General features: G+C 45.1%; 2 protein-coding genes across 3 annotated transcripts in view; both read left to right on the forward strand.

Annotated features, from left to right (window-relative positions):
- Window positions 1-13,906, forward strand: part of ATP6V0A2 (ATPase H+ transporting V0 subunit a2) — a 36,336-nt gene extending 22,430 nt beyond the window's left edge. For both annotated transcript variants that reach the window (XM_029223914.1, XM_029223923.1), the window contains exons 10-20: window positions 1,570-1,720; window positions 1,997-2,133; window positions 2,634-2,821; window positions 2,920-3,010; window positions 4,034-4,152; window positions 5,534-5,744; window positions 6,355-6,474; window positions 8,036-8,155; window positions 9,914-10,031; window positions 11,931-12,102; window positions 12,752-13,906. In XM_029223914.1, the coding sequence (XP_029079747.1) occupies window positions 1,570-1,720; window positions 1,997-2,133; window positions 2,634-2,821; window positions 2,920-3,010; window positions 4,034-4,152; window positions 5,534-5,744; window positions 6,355-6,474; window positions 8,036-8,155; window positions 9,914-10,031; window positions 11,931-12,102; window positions 12,752-12,851 (1,527 nt within the window). In that variant the 3' untranslated portion in view covers window positions 12,852-13,906. The remainder of the gene's footprint in view (window positions 1-1,569; window positions 1,721-1,996; window positions 2,134-2,633; window positions 2,822-2,919; window positions 3,011-4,033; window positions 4,153-5,533; window positions 5,745-6,354; window positions 6,475-8,035; window positions 8,156-9,913; window positions 10,032-11,930; window positions 12,103-12,751) is intronic.
- A 3,005-nt stretch (window positions 13,907-16,911) lies between these two features.
- The window catches only part of DNAH10 (dynein axonemal heavy chain 10), a 149,111-nt gene continuing 145,251 nt past the window's right edge, over window positions 16,912-20,771 (forward strand). The window contains exon 1 of the mRNA XM_029223933.1: window positions 16,912-17,239. Coding sequence (XP_029079766.1) covers window positions 17,026-17,239 — 214 coding nt within the window. The 5' untranslated portion in view covers window positions 16,912-17,025. The remainder of the gene's footprint in view (window positions 17,240-20,771) is intronic.

A 20,771-nucleotide genomic window follows, 5' to 3' on the forward strand; every position in this document is an offset into this window, starting at 1 on the left:
ACTGTTCTTTTCTCATAAGAAAACTTCCCTGTTTTTTAATAGCTATTTAATATCCTGCTGAATGGATGTACCATGGCTTATTGAACCAGTTCCCTGGTCATTTAGGTGGTTTCTACCTTTATGAATACCAGTGCAGTGACTAGCACTTGACCTTTGACGGTTCAGACATGCACCAACCTATCTCCGGGTAAATGCCCAGCATGGAATTGCTGGATCAGTTTTGGCAAATATTGCCAGTTGTTGCATTTCTCTTATTTTGAGTGAGGTTGAATATCTTTTTGTGCGTTTAAGAAGAGCCTTTGAACTTTCACTTTTTTGGTGAATGCTGTGTTCATATGCTTTGCCCATTTTCTACTGGGTTGTTGGTCTTTTTCTTATTAATTCCCTTGGCTCGTTGTCTGTGATACGAGAACAGATATTCTCCCCAATTTGTCCCTTGTCTTTTGGTGTTTCTTTCTGTTTGTTTGCTTTGGTCGTGCAGAAGTTTTTTGTTAAATATAGTTGAACCCATCCACCTCTGCTCTTACAGCCTCTGAACTTTGAATAATAGCTTCTTTCCACTCCTGGGCTATGGGGTCAGTCTCCCACGTTCCTGTGAGGGTTTTCTCTGTATCAAAACTTAGTTCTTGGAGAGATAAATTAGGAGGTTGGGACTGACATATACACACTACTATATATAAAATAGACAACCAACAAGGACCTACTGTATAGCACAGGGAACTCTACTTAATACTATGTAATAACCTATATGGGAAAAGAATCTGAAAAAAAGTAGATGTATGTGTATAACTGAATCACTTTGCTGTACACCTGGAACTAACACAACATTGTAAATCAACTTTACTCCAATATAAGATAAAAAAACAAAAAAAAATCTTAGTTCTTTACTGGAAATAGCAGGTTTACAAACTTCAAGTGGCAGTTAAGGAAACAAGTTTTCATAGGAGATTTTGGTTAACCACCTTGTCTCATTACATAATTCTGTTACGGCACAAACGTAAAACACGCAGTGCTGAGAAAGAAGGAAATACATAAATTAGTTATTTTGGAGTATGGGACATCTATTTTATTTATATATTTTAAAGCTCTAGATGATTCTTATTTATTGAGGTAACATCGGTTTTGAGGGACATGACTAATACTCTTGTTGTGTGTGTGAGTACATATAAGTAGTCCCAGGATCACCAACATACAACTGGAACTTAGTGGTTTAGCTCTTAAAAATGTTCAAGAGGAATTTAGAGACAGCTACAGTATTACCTCATAAAACTGAAAAATAGGCAAGAATAAACCAAAATGTCAGTACGGCAAAATTTTGTTTTTTTCTTGGCATACCTGTCCCTGCCTGCTTCCTACCACTCAGCCTTGCTAGGTTCTTCCTTCTCCAAGGCCACATCCCCCAGGAGTCTTCCTCAGTTCCTCCTGTCACTTCTGCTGTACTTGAACCTCCAGCGGGGTGGTCAGTACTTCCCCACGTGCTCAGGGCCTTTCCATGGCAGCCAACGAAGATTTGTTGAAAGAGCTCTTGGGTGGTAATTTTTTCTTTCTCTGTCTCTTTTCATGTGAAAGAGAGAGAGCGGTGCTTCGATCCCCTCATTCATGAACACAATCCCAACAAAAGAAACACCCCCGACTCTCATCCGTACCAACAAATTCACCGAGGGGTTTCAGAACATCGTGGATGCCTACGGGGTTGGGAGCTACCGAGAAGTGAACCCAGGTTGGAAGCCTGAATTTGCCAGTCTTTGTGTCTTATACATTTTATACATCACTGCTGCTTTTTTTCCCTATAAGAATATAATAGATATTTGGAAAAATAGGCCCACTATTACTGTTTTGTTATCTTATTTAGTATAAAGTGTTAATTTTAACCTGTCAGTTCTCTCCTGAGAATTTGGGAGAAAGTCAAGATCATTATACAGTATGTGGTCATGTTTGAATTAACTAGAATTTTCTGTCTTTGCTGCGAATCAGAAATCGCTTGCTTTTCCTGCAGCTCTCTTTACCATCGTCACTTTCCCCTTTTTATTTGCCGTGATGTTTGGAGACCTTGGACATGGCTTTGTGATGTTCTTATTTGCCCTCCTGTTGGTGTTAAATGAAGATCATCCCAGACTAAGTCAGTCACAAGAGGTAAAAACATAAACACTCGGGCTCATTGTATCTGTTTGGGCAGTATTAGTAGTGATTCTCTTCTGTTTAACTAGAAAAAGAGACATTTAAAGATGTTCAGGGGCTTCCCTGGTGGCGTAGTGGTTGGGGGTCCGCCTGCCGATGCAGGGGACGCGGGTTCGTGCCCTGGTCCGGGAAGATCCCACATGCCGCGGAGCGGCTGGGCCCGTGAGCCATGTCCGCTGAGTCTGCGCGTCCGGAGCCTGTGCTCCGCAACGGGAGAGGCCACGGCAGTGAGAGGCCCGCGTACCGCAAAAGAAAACTGTTCAGTTTTGGGCGATAACCGTAACCTACCTGAGACATGGTTGCGGGGGCGGGTGGGCCTTCACCCCTGTGTGATGGGGGCGTCTGTGCCGTGAGCTTGCTTTTGAGCAGCCCTGAGAGGAGCGGTTAAGAAAGTGCCCAAACCCAGTCGGTCACGCTGGCTTGTTCTCCCGGGGGCCCCACTTCGCTCCCCACAGATCGTGCGCATGTTTTTCAACGGCCGCTACATCCTCCTGCTGATGGGGCTGTTCTCAGTGTACACGGGCCTCATCTACAACGACTGCTTCTCCAAGTCGGTCAACCTCTTCGGCTCCGGGTGGAACGTGTCTGCCATGTACAGCTCCGGTCACAGCGCAGCGGAGCAGAGGAAGGTCATGCTCTGGAAGTGAGTGTCCTGCTGCCAGACAGTGTCTTAGGTGGAGGGAGTTTCTCCGAGTCTCCTTCCCCCTCTGCAGGAGGCCCTCACCCTGCTTTTTGTTACAGTGACAGCGTCGTCAGGCACAACAGGGTTTTGCAGTTGGATCCCAGTGTTCCCGGAGTGTTCCGAGGCCCTTATCCTCTTGGCATCGATCCCGTGAGTGTCCCCCCCTCCCCATTATCTCGGGTTCCTCGGTGCTGCCACCTAATTTTTTAATTAAAATTTAAAAAAATTTTTGGCCATGCCGCGCGGCTTGTGGGATCTTAGTTCCCTGACCAGGGATCGAACCTGCACCCTCAGCAGTGGAAGCGCGGAGTCCTAACCACTGGACCTCCAGGGAATTCCCAGTGCCACCTCGCTTTAGCTGTCACAGAGGTTTCTCAGACTGCTCAGCACGGTTCAGGTGGTCGTACGCGACGGGGTGGTACTCTGGGGGTTTCTGCCTGGACGCCAGAGGCTCACTGTGTGTTCTGAGTCAGGCTGCTGTACAGAAGAAGCTGACGGTCAGTGCCCAAATACAAGACCACAGGGAGCTGGGGCTACGGTCTGTCCTACTTCCTGACCTGTTTTACTCTAGTGAGAAGTGGCACTTCCGGAGCCATGTAATGTGCACTGTTTCTTCGATTTCTTCTTTGTACAGGCGAACTGTTTTTTTACCCTTTGATGTAGAAAGAAATAGTATGGAATTTTAGAGTAGAAAGGGAACTTAGGCTTATCATGGTGCTTATTGAGGTGGTTGTTTGAAAGGGAAAAAGTGTGGGGAGAAGGAAAGTGAAGCCAGGGCTCCAGGGCCGGGGTTGCCCCTGTCCTGCCCCCAACATGGCTCACCAGGCTGCTGCTTATGAGGCCCAGGTAGCATTTCCCTAGACCCAGGGGTCTTCACGAGGAATCTCAGCCTTAAAAGAAAAGCTTAGAAACTACCTCGAAATTTGTTTGGAGTGATGCGATACAGTAGTGGAAAAAACTCAGTGACAAAAGTCTAGCATTCCCTAATCTGAGCTCTCCAAGGTAGCTCTCTCCTAAATGTACATTCTCATCTCTAAACATAATTGGTATAATTTAATGTTGTGAATATAATTGGAAACTTGAAAAAACCTGACAACAGTCTCCTTAAGGAACAGCACTTTTCTCCTAAGGCAGTTGAAGGAAGTTAAAGTTTTCTTTTTGTTTTGTCTTTAGATTTGGAACTTGGCCACAAATCGTCTCACTTTTCTGAACTCTTTCAAAATGAAAATGTCTGTGATTTTAGGAATTATTCACATGACTTTTGGAGTCATTCTGGGAATATTTAACCACTTGTAAGTACAGATTATTTTTAAACCAGTATTTATAAGCCAAGTATTTGTTATTTCTTAAACTTTGCTTCTTGATGGTAGACTACATGGATCTTAAAGGCAGCCAGCATAGTGGTTTGTTGTATTAATATGATTCTGTTTTTTATTTACTTTTATTTTTAATAATTTTTGGCTGCGTTGGGTCTTTGCTGCTGTATGCGGGCTCTCTCTAGTTGCGGCGAGCGGGGGCTACTCTTCGTTGCGGTGTGCTGGCTTCTCATTGTGGTGGCTTCTCTCGTTGCGCAGCGTGGGCTCTAGGCGATGCGAGCTTCAGTAGTTGCAGCACGCGGGCTTAGTGGTTGTGGCTTGTGGGCCCTAGAGCACGCAGGCTTCAGTAGTTGCGGCGCATGGGCTTAGTAGTTGTGACTTGGGCTCTAGAGCACAGGCTCAGTAGTTGTGGCGCACGGGTTTAGTTGCTCCGTGGCATGTGAGATCTTCCCGGACCAGGGCTTGAAGCCGTGTCCCCTGCATTGGCAGGCGGATTCTTAACCACTGAGCCACCAGAGAAGTTCTATGATTCTGTTTGTTTTTTTTTTAAATTTATTTATTTATTTTTGACTGCATTGGGTCTTCGTTGCTGCACGCGGGCTTTCTCTAGTTGTGGCGAGTGGGGGCTACTCTTCGTTGTGGTGCGCGGGCTTCTCATTGTGGTGGCTTCTCTTGTTGCGGAGCACGGGCTCTAGGCACGTGGGCTTCAGTAGTTGTGATATGTAGGCTCAGTAGTTGTGGTGCACGGGCTTAGCTGCTCCGTGGCCTGTGGGATCCTCCCAGACAAGGGTTTGAACCCGTGTCCCCTGAGTTGGCAGGCAGATTCTTAACCACTGCGCCACCAGGGGGCCCCAATTCTCTTTTGATGATAAGGTTTTTGTCAGCTTCATTGATTCAGCAAATATTTGTTGAGCACATAGAAGGTGCCTGGCACTATTCTGGGCACCAGGGATTGAACAGTGAGGAGGACAGAAAAAAGTTTTCGCCCGCATGGAGTTTACTTTCGAGTGAGGGAGACATGCAACATGTACACTCATATTTATTTCCAGAGGTGATTTTTGTCATATCGTTTTTTCATTTTCTAAATCAGAAAACTTTTGTTTGTTTCTTAGAGCTGGTATATTAGGGGAAAGAAATTATGTCTTTTTTCTCTAGCCGGATCTGACAGTGAAACACTAGTCATCTCTACTGTCCTCACATCTCTTTTCTTCGTGGTTACATCTGAATCGTAAGACAGATGACGTTATGCTGAGATAGACTTTGTCACAGAGAATTTAAGATTAATTTACTCTTTCCTTTTTCTCTTAGTCCAGTGTTGTTCATGGGTTGATCGATTCCTTTGTTTTTTTTTCCCTAGACATTTCAGGAAGAAGTTCAACATTTACCTGGTCTCCATCCCGGAACTTCTCTTCATGCTCTGCATCTTTGGCTACCTTGTCTTTATGATCGTCTATAAGTGGCTGGTTTATTCAGCAGAAACCTCCAGAGTCGCTCCTAGCATTCTGATTGAATTTATTAATATGTTTTTATTCCCGGCTAGTGACACAGGTGGTCTTTACCCAGGGCAGGTAAGCAGTTGTGTCTTCCACTGTGAAGAACTCAAAGGAAGTCCTCCTGACAGCCTTTTTGTTTTCATCAGTAGAATGATTAAAGGTGCTTTCCACAGGCCTCCCAGGCACAGAGGGGCTTTCTACTCCTCTGTGTGTTATCACAAGAGGGTGCCATCCTGCTCTGAGAGCTGTCTCGGGGGCCCTGGTCAGACTGTGTATTCCAAACTCGCTGCCCCTCAGTAGCTGTGAAAACTGGTGGGAAGAGAATGTATTACTGGAGGGTTCCTGAGGGCTGTCCATCCATCCATTTTTCCAGTTTCTTTAAAATCAACCCCTGACTAAGCCAGGTCCTCAGAGAACTGGCACTTGGACCACAGCACGCTGGCCCTCTCCAAAAATGGCTTTTCTATAACTGTGCATTTGTGTGATGCCATGCACGTCAGCTGTGAGTTTAGGAAACGAAAGGAAAAGACACCCTGGCAAATGTAATTTAGCTTGCGTTTACTTTATGTTCCTTGTTAATCAATAAAGAGACATTTTACTTGGTTTCCACTAGTTTAAGTACACCAATGACATTGTTAGCACATCTTCACGTTTTAACTGGCTTCCTCCCCTTTTGCACCGACAGGAGCACGTCCAAAGGCTGCTTCTGGTCATCACAGCGTTGTCTGTCCCTGTGCTCTTCTTGGGAAAGCCACTCTTCTTGTTGTGGCTTCACCGTGGGCGCAGTTGCTTTGGGGTCAGCAGGGTAAGTGTGGGTTTGGCTGCATGTTTGTAAATGGTGAGCAAAGTCTGTTTTTAGTTGTGAAAGGTTTTGTAAAGAAAACTCCTTCCAAGGGGTCCCAGACTCTGATTTAAAAGCCAAAGCTTCCTTTATTGAGAACTTTTGCGTTGCCTGTTCTGCAGAAGCGTGGTGCAAAGAGCCTGCCGTGTCTGGGCACGGGAGACAGGTCCTCTGGTAATGAACCACAAACCTATCAGTAGATGGAACTGAATCCCTCAGTACTGCTTGTCATAAAGCATTTTTGTTCCTTATTCTTGCCTCTTGATTTTTCAAGGTTTTTTTGTTTAATTTAAATAACATAACTAAAGGAAATGTGGAAGATATAGAAAATAATGCCTACTATTTCTCCTACTCAGTTATAACCAGTGTTAACCATTTGTTGAGTTTCTTTCCAGACTGTTTTCTTGTGTGTCTAGTTTCTCATTTTATTTTATTTTTTATAAATTGTGGTAAAATATACATGACATAAATTTTGCATCTTAGCCGTTTTCAGGTGCGCATTCAGTGGCATCACGTGCGCTCACATTGCGCAGCCATCCCCACCATCCGCCCCCAGAACCTTTCCATCTTCCCGAGCTGAGACTCTTTACTCATTAATATTAACTCCCCATTTCCCCTCGACCCAGCCCCTGGCACCCACCCTTCTACTTTCTGTCTCTATGAAGTTGACTGCTTTAGGTACCTTATATAAGTGGAATCATATAATGTTTCTGCTTTTATGACTGGCTGATTTCACTTAGCCTAATGTCCTCAAGATTCCTCCATGTTGTAGCTTGTGTCAGAATTTCCTTCCTTTTTAAGGCTGAGTAATATTCCATTATATGGATAGACCACATTTTGCTTATCAGTTCATCCATGAATGGGCACTTGGGTTGTTTTCACCTTTCAGCTACTGTGAATAATGCTCCTAAGAACATGGGTGTATAAATACCTGTTGGAGTCCTTGCTTTCAGTTCTTTTGGGTATATACCTAGAAATGGTAATTCTTTGTTTAATTTTTTGGGAACCACCAAACATTCCACAGTGGCTGTGCCATTTTATGTTCCCACCAGCAATGCACAAGAGTTCCAGTTCCTCCGTACCCTAATCAACACTTATTTATTTTCTTTTTTGTTTGTTTGTTTACAATAGCCATCCTAGTGGGTATGATATGCTTATTTTCTTTCAAAGGACTTTTTTCTTTATTCCTAAAGAGCTGACATTTTAAAAGAATCGAAGGGGTGCTAACTTTGATTTTGTCACAACCTTGTGATTTTTTTTTTTTTTTTTTTTTTTTTGCGGTACACAGGCCTCTCACTGTTGTGGCCTCTCCTGTTGCGGAGCACAGGCTCCGGACGCACAGGCTCAGCGGCCATGGCTCACGGGCCCAGCTGCTCCATGGCATGTGGGATCTTCCCGGGCCGGGGCACGAACCCGCGTCCCCTGCATCGGCAGGCGGACTCTCAACCACTGCGCCACCAGGGAAGCCCCACAACCTTGTGATTTTAAAGGCACTGACTCTGTATTCTTTGGGTTGTCTTTTTAGAGTGGTTACACACTTGTAAGGAAAGATAGCGAGGAAGAAGTTTCTTTGCTGGGAAGCCAAGACATAGAAGAGGGAAACAACCAAATGGAAGATGGTTGTAGAGAAGTGACGTGTGAAGAGGTAACCTTTTCAGTTACTGTTGGTGATGTTAGGTAAGGAGCCAGGCTCGCACAGAGATGATCGTCATTACGAGAGTGATAAGAATCATCTTAGAAAACAAAATTCAAACAAAACAACCGTTACTCCAGGCTTTCCACATGCTGTTCTGGTCATACAATTGTCATCATAATATAATGATTCTGGGTTAACATTTTGTGAGTTTCAGTCTTACAGTGGGATTTATAGTGTTAACATTACAAGTTGTGATGCTGAGTGACTTCAGGTGCCATGAACATTGCTTTGAGAAGACTCTCGTCTTCATTAGAACTTGCCCATAGTTGTAAGAAAGAGACCCAGTTCACACTGGCTTCAAGGGGAATCTGCTGGCCCACATCAGGATGGGGCAGAGTGGGCCTCAGGAGGGTGGGGCTTTGGATCTCCAATCCCAGCAAGTCTGAGTTAGTTTTTCTTTGCAAGTTTGCTTCATATTCTGAAGCCAATTGGCCCCTTGGTGTTGGAACCGTGGCCACAGTGAGCACTGGGCTTATTTTCTTCAGTCAGAGAAAAGTGCACTTCCCTGCTTGTTACCATGAGGAAAAATCCCAGGGAAGTGCTTTGATTGGCCTGGCTGGGGTCACTTGCCATCCCTAGACCAGTGACTGCTGCAGTAGTCTGCATGGGCTGCCACGACCACAGACTCGGGGGCTTCGGCTACAGAAATGTGTTTCCCACGGTTCTGGAGGCTGGAAGTCCAAGGTCAAGATGTTGGCCAGGTTGGTTTCTCCTGGGGCCTCTCTCCCAAGCTTGTGGACAGCCACTTTATCGCTGTGTCCCCACATGGCCTTTTCACTGTGCGTGCCTCTTTGGTGTCTCTTCCTCTTCTTATAAGGACACCAGTCCTATTGGGACATAAGCCCCACCCTTATGACTTCATTTAACCTTACTTACCTCCTTAAAGGCCGCATATCCAAACACAGTCACATTGGGGATTAGGGCTTCAACAGACAAATTTTGGGGGGAACACAATTCAGCCCATAACAACTGTGCGATACAGGGTTAGATGGCAGAAGAAGCAGTTCCTCCCAAAGAAGGGAAGCACAGTCCTGGCAGACAGAACAGAGCACGTCTGTTACTGTGGTCTGCTTTATTTTCTTGGAAACTTTTTTGGCTGTCCGATGAGGACGAAACAGAATTTCTTAGTCAACCTTTTGTAATTATTATGTAATTTAGTGTTTTAATTTGGGACAATTAATAATTAAGTTTTTAAGATCATAAAGAAACAGAAAGCGGAGCTGGAAAGAATGTGGGAGCCATCTTGCCCAGTGTTTTGCAGCCTTTTCACTATCAGGGACTCTTTTATAATTTCCCCTTGTCAGACTTGTATTAAGATGCTCTTATCTATTAAACACACACACGCGTTCACAGTCTCCTAATCTTGTGGTTGGTAGATGTCTGTTTCTCATTACACGTTTTGTAATTACTAAGAGTGGGCTGCCTGAGGGCCGTGGGCATTGTGCCATCACAGTTCTGGTCCAGCCACACTCGCCTTACGTGCAGGACCGCGGCCTGGGGACAAGGGGGCGGGAGCTCTGTGGGTCGGGGAGCTGGTTAGTGGCGGAGTTGTGAGCAGAGCTCTGTTCCTCACATGCCAGCACATCCTCACCAGTATTCCAGAAGCCAGTCCTTTCACTGTAATCCTGAAAGTGGAGCAGACTTGTAGCTTGTGGAAGTAAGCATGTCACGGGTGGAGTCTAACACATGTTGTGTCATCTCTCTCAGTTTAATTTTGGAGAAATATTAATGACCCAAGTAATTCATTCCATCGAGTACTGTCTGGGATGCATCTCCAACACCGCTTCGTACCTGAGGCTCTGGGCACTCAGTTTGGCTCACGCACGTAAGTTTTGCTTAGACCTGTAGCTCCCAAACTCTGTGTCGAGACACCCCGCAGCGCCTCGGTTAACTCATGGGGGCACCATGGGACATTGAAAAATTTTGATGGAAAGGGCACTATTTTTCAGATACTGTGTGAACAGGGACTGTTAAGTTGTTTGGACTTGACTGCTTACTGCACTGGTCTCCTGGGTATTTCTTTTGGCCTCAGGGTGCTGTGAAAAAAATCACTGGGACACACGAGGGGCTTCAAGTACCGAGAAGGCTTGGGAACGTCTGGCGTAGGCATTTCGCTCCCTCTGCTCTGACCATTATTGTTTTGGTTATTACTATTATTGTATTCAGTGCTGCCTTACCAAGTGTGAATGTCTAGTTATGTCAAGCAAGCTCTAGAACAATGCTGGGTAATAGTTTAGATGCGTGGATTTGTTACCTGCGTTTAGTTAAGTCTCGGCAGTCCCCCAAGAACATGGTTGAAATTTCAGTTACTACAGTAAAAATTGTGTGTATGGGTGCAACGTGCAGGCTTCACTGCTGGCCCTTCAGCCCGCAAGCCGCTATGTAAATAGCACAGACGCGCATCACGATCAGAGACCAGCCGCATCACTTCTCTCGGAGTCTGTTGCGATTGGACCCTGTGCACCTGCTGCTCAGTTCATGCGCAGACAGCAAGGCGCATGGTGGTGCTGGCTCCTTGTGGGCCGGTGGTAAACCCACATGGCATTTAAAAGCAGATTGCTGAACCGAGGGAATTGGCCAACAGAGATGAAAAAGTGCAGCAGAGGAACAGACAGTGATATGCTGGAAGTGAAATGCAGATGGAATGTAACTGGAAGTTTAGGAGAAAGAGCTGACACGGGAGTGGTGACACTGGTGCCGTTCGAGAGGCGAAATCTGCAGCCAGAGGAAGTTGGTGATGTACAGAAAGAAGATGCAGGTGTCCCAGAAGTGGTGCCACAGGAACTCTAGGAGGTATTTCAGGACATTGAAGGTGCAAAGCATACTGTGTTAGAAGCTGATCCAAACTCAGAAAAGAGTCTGACAGCCAAGTAGGATGCCAAGCATTAGAGAAGATGCTCACTCCGTGTCAAGGTGCCCAGCAAGCCCAAGTCACATGAGAAGAAGGCTGTTCAAACCACCCTTGATAAGTTCTTACCAAAACCCCCAGCAATTGAATGCTCAATGTTTCTAATGTTTTAAGAACAGATTTACTCTTTTTTTTTCATTTCTCTGTGCATTTATAACCAACAGTAAGAGAGTTTTTAATGTTTTGACAAAAATTTTGAAAGGTCCCAGAACAATTGTAATTTTTCCCGTTGACCATTAAGGATGCTTTGGACGGTCATTGCTCTGCTCCTGCATTACTGTGCAAAGACTGTACTTGGGAAAACTACCAGATGATAGAGGGTTTTTTTGTTGTTGTTACATTGATATTTTTGTAAGCATAGCTGCAAGTCTAGAACTTGCTGGCGGGAGGGGGTCCATCATCTTCATATTACAGAGGAGGAGACTGAAGCCCAGTGAGGGTTGGTGCTGGCGCAGGGTCACGCACCTGGTCAGTCAGTAGCCGAGTCAGGACTGACGCCCAGCTTCCCGCTGCCTGGCCCAGTGCTGCATTGGGACAGAGCCAGCCGGACCCCTATTTGGGTCAGGATCTCTCACTGGCAGGCAGGCAGGGCTCTGATTTCTCTGGAATGTCAAGTCTTCCTCCGTGTTTGAGATGATCAAGTTGCTGGTTAACTTTAACGTGGGAAGCCGATTACGTCTGTCTTATATGGGTGTGTATTTATTTTAGGGATAACAATTCAAAATTGTTTCAGAAGGAAACCCAGCCTAGCTAGCTAATTGAAGTGACTCACTGAAGGTGAACAGAAGTTAACTTTGCAAAATGCTTGCCTTGCAGAGCTATCTGACGTGCTGTGGGCCATGCTGATGCGGGTCGGCCTCCGCGTAGACACGACCTACGGGGTCTTGCTTCTTCTCCCGGTCATCGCTCTCTTTGCGGTTTTGACCATTTTCATCCTTTTGATCATGGAAGGGCTTTCTGCATTTCTTCACGCCATCCGCCTCCACTGGTGAGTTTGGAATTTAGCTTTGGAACTGTTACTTAACAAAAATCTAACACCCTACTCCCCCAGTACGTACATATATGTGTAACAGTTCCAGTGATATGTATACTTATACATATATTATTTAGGCTACTTCTCCCCTTCCCGGGATTGGGATCTGTATTCCGGTCCCCTGAGTTAAAATTGTATTTTGTTTCTGAGCTTTTGTCGCCGACACATAAAAGTAAGTTTACGCTTGCTGAATAATTTTGTGTATTTCACACTTTCGATTCACTTTGGGTCTGACAGGTTGCTTTATCTTATTGTAAACCATATTTCGTAATGTTTTACAGTGTATATCAGATTACTTGTCTGTGTATCCAGTTACTGGGGTGAGAGAGGTTCCTAATGCTCATGTGTATGTCCATAGGGTGGGAGGTGACGTGAGGTGTCAGCATTTTCTTCATGAGAAACCCAGCAAAGGGCTGGCGTGTGTGTGTATTTTATCTAAGCAAAAGTATTTGTGCCAAGAGCATGTATGCAATGAAGCAACTTCAGAAGCACAGGAACTTTTTTCTTTTTTAACTTATAAATGTTGTTTTAAGGAATGTAGCAAGTGTTATTCAGAATCTTTCATTAATACATGGTTTTGTTTTGTTTTGTTTTGTTTTTTTAGGGTAGAATTTCAGAACAAATTCTACGTTGGTGCAGGCACCAAATTTGTTCCTTTCTCACTCAGATTACTTTCTTCGAAGTTTAGTGACGACATGGCATGATCATATTGCCGTATCCAACAAGCTTTCAGATTTAAGGAGAATTATCATGTTGTAGAATTTCCTTATGTTAAATTGATGATAGGAAAAATTCCATCTTCATTAACTGCCTTATGAGACAGCCAAATGATTCTGTAAGATATACCTCTTCCTCATATGTTAAATAATTTTGTAAAGTTTCTCAATTTCAGATATATAAATTTCTTTCAGTTTTTATGATGAGCAAATATAAGTTAATGCCAAAAGTTATGTTAAAGTTATTTTTAAAAATATAGCCTTGGGGGAGAGAAGCCAATTTTGAATGGCTAATTGAAAATGGTCTTAAATACTTGATTCCTTTTCAACTTATTTAAAAAAAAACTAGAGTTATTCTGTCACCTGAAGTTGTCAGATAATATTTTCCAACAGCTGAAGTTAAGTAGTTTTTAAAAAAATTTAATGATGGTTAATCAAAAGATTCACATTTATTTTGCTTGGTTAAAAGTATGCAAACTTTTTTTATCGTATGCTATCTAGAATTACAAGTAGAATTGTTTCTACGATTTTGTCTTGTTTTAATAATTGGAGAAAATGGGATAAAATAACATACAACAAATGCTTATCCCACTTGTATATTTTTTTAAAGACTCTTATCTTGTTATCCTTACATAAAACCAATTATGATAATTATATGTTTGGGAAGATAAACTGTGTACTGAGCCTTAAAATCCAGTGTGACTGTAGACGATGTAATATGGATATGATTCGAACTTAGTGACCAGCTTGGCTGATGTCCCTGAACCAAAAGGGGTTTATACTGAGTGAAGGAAAGGTAAAAAGTAGAATTTTGTATATTTTTATAATAAAATATAAATTAAGGTATTTTACCATGGAGAGGTTGCACCTATCTTTGAGAACAGTATAATTATAATGATTCAGTTTCAGACTAATTCGAAATAAATGTCTAATAAAGGCATTTAGAGTTAAACTTTTAAAAACTATTTAGATCAGTTGAAAACCAATTCTTACTAAGCCATTAATGTATATAATCTTCAGATTAAATTCATCTTTTCACTTGACATTTGAGTCAGTCCTGTTGAACATTTTGATCTGTCCTGTATTCTTGTAAATTATGTTCGTTTTTCATATTTTACTGTAACTGATTTTAGATAATTATTTTCAGAAAGAAACCTCTGCAGTATTTTCGCTTCCTTAACATTTTGAGTAACTCACGTGAAGAGGCCCGCTTGTCTCCTTCACCTTGGCTGGTGGTAGAGAGTTTGGTGTTTTCATTACAAGTTAAGATCATGGTAGCCCTGAATTTAAGCGTATCTTTTCGGGTAATTTCAAGGCCTATTTGCTGAGAGGCATGAATTGAACATCATGACATAACTGTGACTCTGACATTAGACCTTTTTCTTTCTTTCTTTTTTTTTTTTTTTTTGCAGTATGCGGGCCTCTCACTATTGTGGCCTCTCCTGTTGCGGAGCACAGGCTCCGGACGCGCAGGCTCAGCGGCCATGGCTCACGGGCCCAGCCGCTCTGCGGCATGTGGGATCCTCCCGGACCGGGACACGAACCCGTGTCCCCTGCATCGGCAGGCGGACTCTCAACCACTGCGCCTGACCAGGGAAGCCCTGAAACTTTTAAATTGTAGTAAAGATTCCATGTTACTCCTCTCATATGAGATGCTGTCCCTCATAATATCAAACATAAAATGATGCTGATGAAACTCTTAAAAATGATACTGCTGGGCTTCCCTGGTGGCGCAGTGGTTGAGAGTCCACCTGCCGATGCAGGGGACGCGGGTTCGTGTCCCGGTCCGGGAGGATCCCACATGCTGCGGAGCGGCTGGGCCCGTGAGCCATGGCCGCTGAGCCTGCGCATCCGGAGCCTGTGCCCCGCAACGGGAGAGGCCACAACAGTGAGAGGCCCGTGTACCGCAAAAAAAAAAAAATGATACTGCTGTCCACGTTAAGTCTCTTCAGAAAGGCACTTGGACACTTCTTTTGGGTGAATATGAAATCTGAATAATGCCTTCCAGGTTTCAAATGTGTCCCTCACAAGTTCTTATTTTTATTATTTTACTCCAAGATGGTAACTAATTCATTCTTAGGAAACCCACCATTTTAACTGACTAGTAAATTGACTAGTTAACTGACTAGTAAACAAGAGACGTACAGGATCTGCTAGAATTCTTTTCTGTCCCCATTGGCAGTTGTCACGGGGGCCGCTTTTTAATTCCAGTGAACGCCTCTCTCAGGGCATAGAACAGAGGGTGAAGAGTCACTTTTCAACTGAAACCTATGTAGTACTGTAGAACATAATGGTATAAAAGACGGACTGTCAGTCCTAATTTTTGTGAAAGAACTCTCTAGAATTACAGTTTGATGGTGTCTTTTAGGCACCAAGGTAAATTTTCTTTATTAGTATAAAGCTGCTGGTTCCAGTGTCGTGTTACCAGAGCAGTTGCTCTGTTTTGTTTGTTAAGCTGTTTGGTAGAACTATTATGTGTACAGTTTTTAAGACATAACTTCATGCCCTTGATAGCAAGCCTCCAGAGGAAGAATGCTCAGTTGTCTGGATGATGCTAAGTTGACCTGTTTATTTTCCTAACGTGAAAAGTCACGACTGCCACGTCTTCCGGTTTTCATTCAGGTGTGCATCCTAAAATAGAAATCCAAAGGATTTCTTCAGAAAAATAGAGTTTGCTTTCGGCCTGCAAAGGTGAAGAAGGTCCTCGTGGTGATGTGATTGTGCTGAGTTAAGGAGTGCAAAGGGGGTTTGATGGGGGTTACGCTGAGCCCGTGGCCTGGCAGCTTATTGCGGCTAGGACTTTGAGGGGACTCACCTTTCACTGAGTGCCACTCTGTCCTCACTTCTGGAATGGGTATTTTATAACAACATTCTGATCTGAATTTTCATTCTGCAGCAGTTTAATAAGGCGTAGACTATAGGATAGGTAACTTATGTTTACAAAGTAAAAATTCAGACACTTTAGGGCCTGATTCATTTTGGAAAACAGAAATAAAAATAACTTCAACTGTTCTGCAGTCTGCATTTAAAAACAACTTTATTAAAAATTTAAAGCCAGGTTTGCTTGCATGCCATCTGGTATATCTCCAGCAAGGTTATTAAGAAATCTTATTCAAGATGATGAAAATAAGACAGGTCGGAGTAGTAATTTTCCAACAGCCAGGCCAATGATGCTGAACTTTGGTTTAGAATTTTAAGAAATACTTAGAATATTCTACCTGTTCCTTGATGGGAAAATCCAATAAGAAGACTAGGTTCTTAGGGTCAGCCCAGTAATCTAGGGGCTCAGTGAGGGAAAACGACTGAACAAGTTAAAGAACCACAGATGTATGAAGGGACACATTTGCATCTTCCTATCAGTATTGAACTTCCCTTTATTAATGAAAAATAAATTTATCTATTTTTGAAACGTGGGTGTTTTGCTTTATTATGCTTTGGATTGGCTACAGAGCTGAAGAGCTCGGCTTCTCCTACTCTGTAGCCAGTGTCCCTTCTTGGGGCTCCCCCTTCCCTGATCCTGGTACACCGGAAGAAGCTTGCCCCTTCTTGGGAATCTTCGCTGTGTATTTGCTCTTCTGACGCCCTTTGATCCATAGCGACCCGAGGGCTCAGACTATAGTCCTTTTGCCTCGCGTCCAACTTTGCCTCTACCACCTCCGAGATACCGTGACCTTGTCTGTCACGTATCTTGCCACTGTTTCCTTATCGACAAAGCGGGCAGGACAGTCCCAGACGTCGTGGCGGTTAAGAATCACAGGAGGCCTTGCGCATGCAGCACTTATAAGGATCCTGGCGCACCTCCAGGTCTGCAGTCGGCTGCCTTCCTACACGTCTTTCCGTCCCCGGGGCTTGCGTGCGGCTGTCCAGCTCATCTCGGTCCTCCCAGGAGGAAGGGGGCGCCCAACCGGGGGAAGAGCCCCGACCCTCCTCCGCGCGCAGGCTGGGGCGCCGCGGCCCCTCCCCAGGGGCTCCGCGCCACCCTCCCGGGTCCCGCTTCGCGCCTCTGAGAGCGCGGGGCCCGGGTGCAGGGGCGCCCGGGGACCGTGGGGCCGCGTGCCCGCGGCGGCCGTTGCCGGGGCGCCTGTTGCTAGGGGCGCCGTTACCACAGACGCCTGCCCGGCGCTACGCTCCCTGAGCCCGGTGCTGCCGGCTCTGCGGCGCCATGGACGACCTACGGGTGCTGTGGATGCGTGACCGAGTGTACACCGCCTTCGGCATCACAGACCCCCAGCTCTTCGAGGAGTTGCTGAACCGCAACGACGGCGAGGTCGAGGACCTCATCCTGTGCTTCCTCAACCAGACCAGCGACGAGGAGGGCGCCTCGACTCTCTTCTTCTACCGCAAGGTGGTGCCCGAGGAAGTGGAGGTGGAGATCGGTGAGCCCCGCGGCCGCCCTCCCGCCGCGCCCCCTCCTGCCCCGTTCCCCACCTCACCACCGCGGGGACTGCAGACCCGCGCCCACCCCGCTCTTGGCCTCACGTGCAGTCCGCAAATGCTTATTGTCGCCCACCGTGTGCAGGCACAGTCCAGGCACTGGGTGAACTGGACAAGCCCACTTGGAAAGTCAGACCTTGAATGAATAATCACAACAAACCCTCATTTAGCGCTTACTCTGTGCCAGGTACAGTTCCAAACGCGTATATCAGCTATTAATCCCATGAAGTGGGTGTATTGTTATCCCATTTTACAGATGAGCAAGCTGTGGCACAGAGAGGGTTAACTAGCTCATCCACACAGGTCACATAGTAAAGACTCAGAAGAATATGTGTCGCTGTCCAATGACGTGTCATAGACGGATAGAGAAATGGCCCAGGGGCTGAGAGGGTCAGTTCATCCTCACTCTCTCAGATGGTGACAGGGTCTCCCCGAGGTGGAGAAGAGTGCCCCTTCCTATCTTCCCAGGCTCCCGACGTGCTATTGTAAAGTAACACCAAAACAATTTAAAAAGATTACAGTAGATGTAAACGTTTATGTTGAACAATTTAGCATTTTAAATAAAAATAATGACAGTGACTGATGCCCAGAACCTTCTGTGGAGGTGGCCGGTCCAGCCCACCGACACAGAGACGGCCTGGGGTGGGGGGGAGGGGGAGACAGGACAGAGAGCAGGGGACACTCAGAAAGGAGATTGAGAGACACACAAGTTCTCTCCCAGTAGGAACACCAGTGTCAGTGCAGCTGTCACGGACCGGGTTTGTGTGATGTGTCCCATCAATGTCAGTCTCCTGTGCTAGTGTCACATCTTCACGAGGCTTCTGGATCCCCTACAGGACCTTTCACAGGGTGGGATGGCAGAGCCAGGCAGAAGTTGTTTTTTCTTAAAAGGCCGTAGGCACATTTATTTTAAATGTACATTCTTTGCACAAAATAATACACCTTTCACTGTAGAAAAATCCAAGCCCATAAACAAACAATAACAAATTGCAAATGACACCCAGAGAGATGACCCTTGTAACATTTGGAATCTAACTCTATCCCCCCCTCCCTTCCCCGGAAGACCTTTGGACCTGGATGTTACATTATAATAGGACCTTGAATTTAGACTCTCATGATCACCAAGTGAAATTCTGGATACAAAGATACACTAACAGGATTGACTTTTACATGTACCATATTTCAGTAACCCTGATTTTGTATACTTGAACATATATATATATATACCGAGACCCTAAGAAATGAATGCAACTTGGACTTCTTGTGACCTCTGAGGGCTTCTGTTAATAGTTCGTGGCTGTTTTCTGTGCTGTGTATACTACCACATGTTCAGCCCAGTGTCTCCCGGCAGGATGCCCCTGTTCCATGTGAAAGGAGAATTTAGTCTCACTTCCGAGGGTCCTCCTGCTTAATTCCTCCAAAGCGTCCTCGGAAATCCCCCGAGCACTATGTCTGTTTCTGGTCTGTCTCTAACCCACCCCTCAGCCCACCCCAGCGCTCTTCCCCTCCTTTTCTGGGTCTTCTCACTGTCATCACATCTTGAGAATGGCAGTGTATTCCCTGCTGAGGATGCCGTCCCCAGAAACTCAAAGCTACTGCTCCTGGGGGCACTAGTATGGTGTTGAGTGTTGGGGGTTGGGTTCTGGACAGAGGTGGGGAGACGGGACCTCCTCCCCAGCTCTGGGTTTCAAGTTGTCACTCACCCTGTGCTTATTAAGCCTGCAGACTCACAAAGACCCTTGGTCAGTTTTATTGGATCCTTTATGGGGTCTCTGGTTTGTCCAGAGGACCTGGAGTGGGGTCAATGCGTGTCCCTTCATCCCTCTTTTCTCTCTATTTCTGCCTCTCCCCTGGTCAAGACTTCTCTCTGCTCCTAGTTTGAATGGAGACAGATGCTGGCAGGGTGGTCTTGAGGAAAGAGGGGTGTCTAGACCAGCAACAGCTAGTCCAAGATGCTGTTCTAATAGCTAAGCATGTGTTGTTTCTTGAAATAACAAAATGGAACCATCCTGTCCATATCACTTGATAACTTGCTTACATTTTTACACAGTAATTTTTAGAAATTGCAAACTTACACAGTAATTTAAAAATTACACGGTATTAAGTAATTAATACTTACTTCCAGTAAGTATCACTGAAAGATGTTCTCTTGAAAATTCACATAACATAGAATTTAGAAACACAGAAAATAAAAAGTGAAAAAATAATCCTTCACTCTTCCCTCAGCCCTGTTCCCATTCCTGTAGGTAACCACTAGTGGTAGTTTGGTGTATATCCTGCCAGATCTCTTCTCAGATCTATCTGTCTATCTATCTATCTATCATCATTTATATCTTTCCAGATAATGGTATGTATATAATGATAATATGTAGATATATATATAGAGTTCCTGAAATCATAAATAAGATCACTCTTTATATAGTATGTTGTGACTGGTCCTCCCTCAAAGATATCTTGCAGAATTTTTCATGTCAGTACCTATAGATCTATGTAACTTTATAGATGTACCACATTTTATTTATCCATTCCCTAATGAATGGACATTTATCTTTCCACAGTATTTTATTTTACACACGTCACAATGTGCGTCTACCTTTGTACTCTTTCGGTATTTCGTGGGAGAGATTTCTAAAAGTGGAACTGTGGGCTTGGCGGGTGTGTGCATTTACAGTTTGGATGGGTCCTGCCAAACTGCTCTCTAGAATGGCCCTCCCACTCCACACCTGGCAACGGTGATGAGGTGTCCGTTTGCCAACATCCTTGCCAACATTGGGTATTATCGTTAAAGTTTTTGCCAACCCCATAGACGAAAGGTGGATGCACTTCCTCGTTCTCATGTACATTTGTATCATAATTAGTGGAGTTGAGCCTCTTTTTTTATGCATGATGGTCATTTATATTTCTTTGGGGTTGCTTGTAACTATGTGATCATCCTGTGTCCTTCATCTCATGGGGAATTTGCACAAATCTTTCTTTCATGTCCCTTAAGGCTGTTTCCAGTAACTGGGATGTTTCTGTGGGACTGTGTGTTGGTTCACAAACCACCCCCATACAACGGAGGGCAAGGAGAGACCAGAGAAAGAGGCAGCCAGCCACTCCGGATCAGTAGGTGGCGGTCTTGGGCGTGGCTGGCCGAGATCACTGCCCGCCCGCCGGCATCTAATATAGAGAGGCCTTCCCGGGGTTCAGGCACCCACACTGTCTGGCAGTCTCAGCCACACGTGATCTCTCCAGGTGCATTCTTGAAATGGCTTCCACGGTGGGCATGGTGGGCAGGGTGGACATCCCCAGGACAGGGCAGGGGCAAGGGGCCTCCGATTGCCCGGGGTCAGCTCGCAGGTCGGGCAGCAGTCCTGTCTTCTTGATGACCTCCTCCAGCCGACTGTAATAGGCACGACTCTCCCGGGGCCATGGACCAACCCTCAGTGCCAAGGAAAGCAGTGGAACAATTATGTTTTTTTTGTTTCTTTTGCT

The sequence above is a fragment of the Monodon monoceros genome, unplaced genomic scaffold (genome assembly GCF_005190385.1).
Source record: "Monodon monoceros isolate NGI ecotype Baffin Bay Population unplaced genomic scaffold, NGI_Narwhal_1 Super_Scaffold_1, whole genome shotgun sequence".
Classification (NCBI taxonomy): Eukaryota; Metazoa; Chordata; class Mammalia; order Artiodactyla; family Monodontidae; genus Monodon; species Monodon monoceros.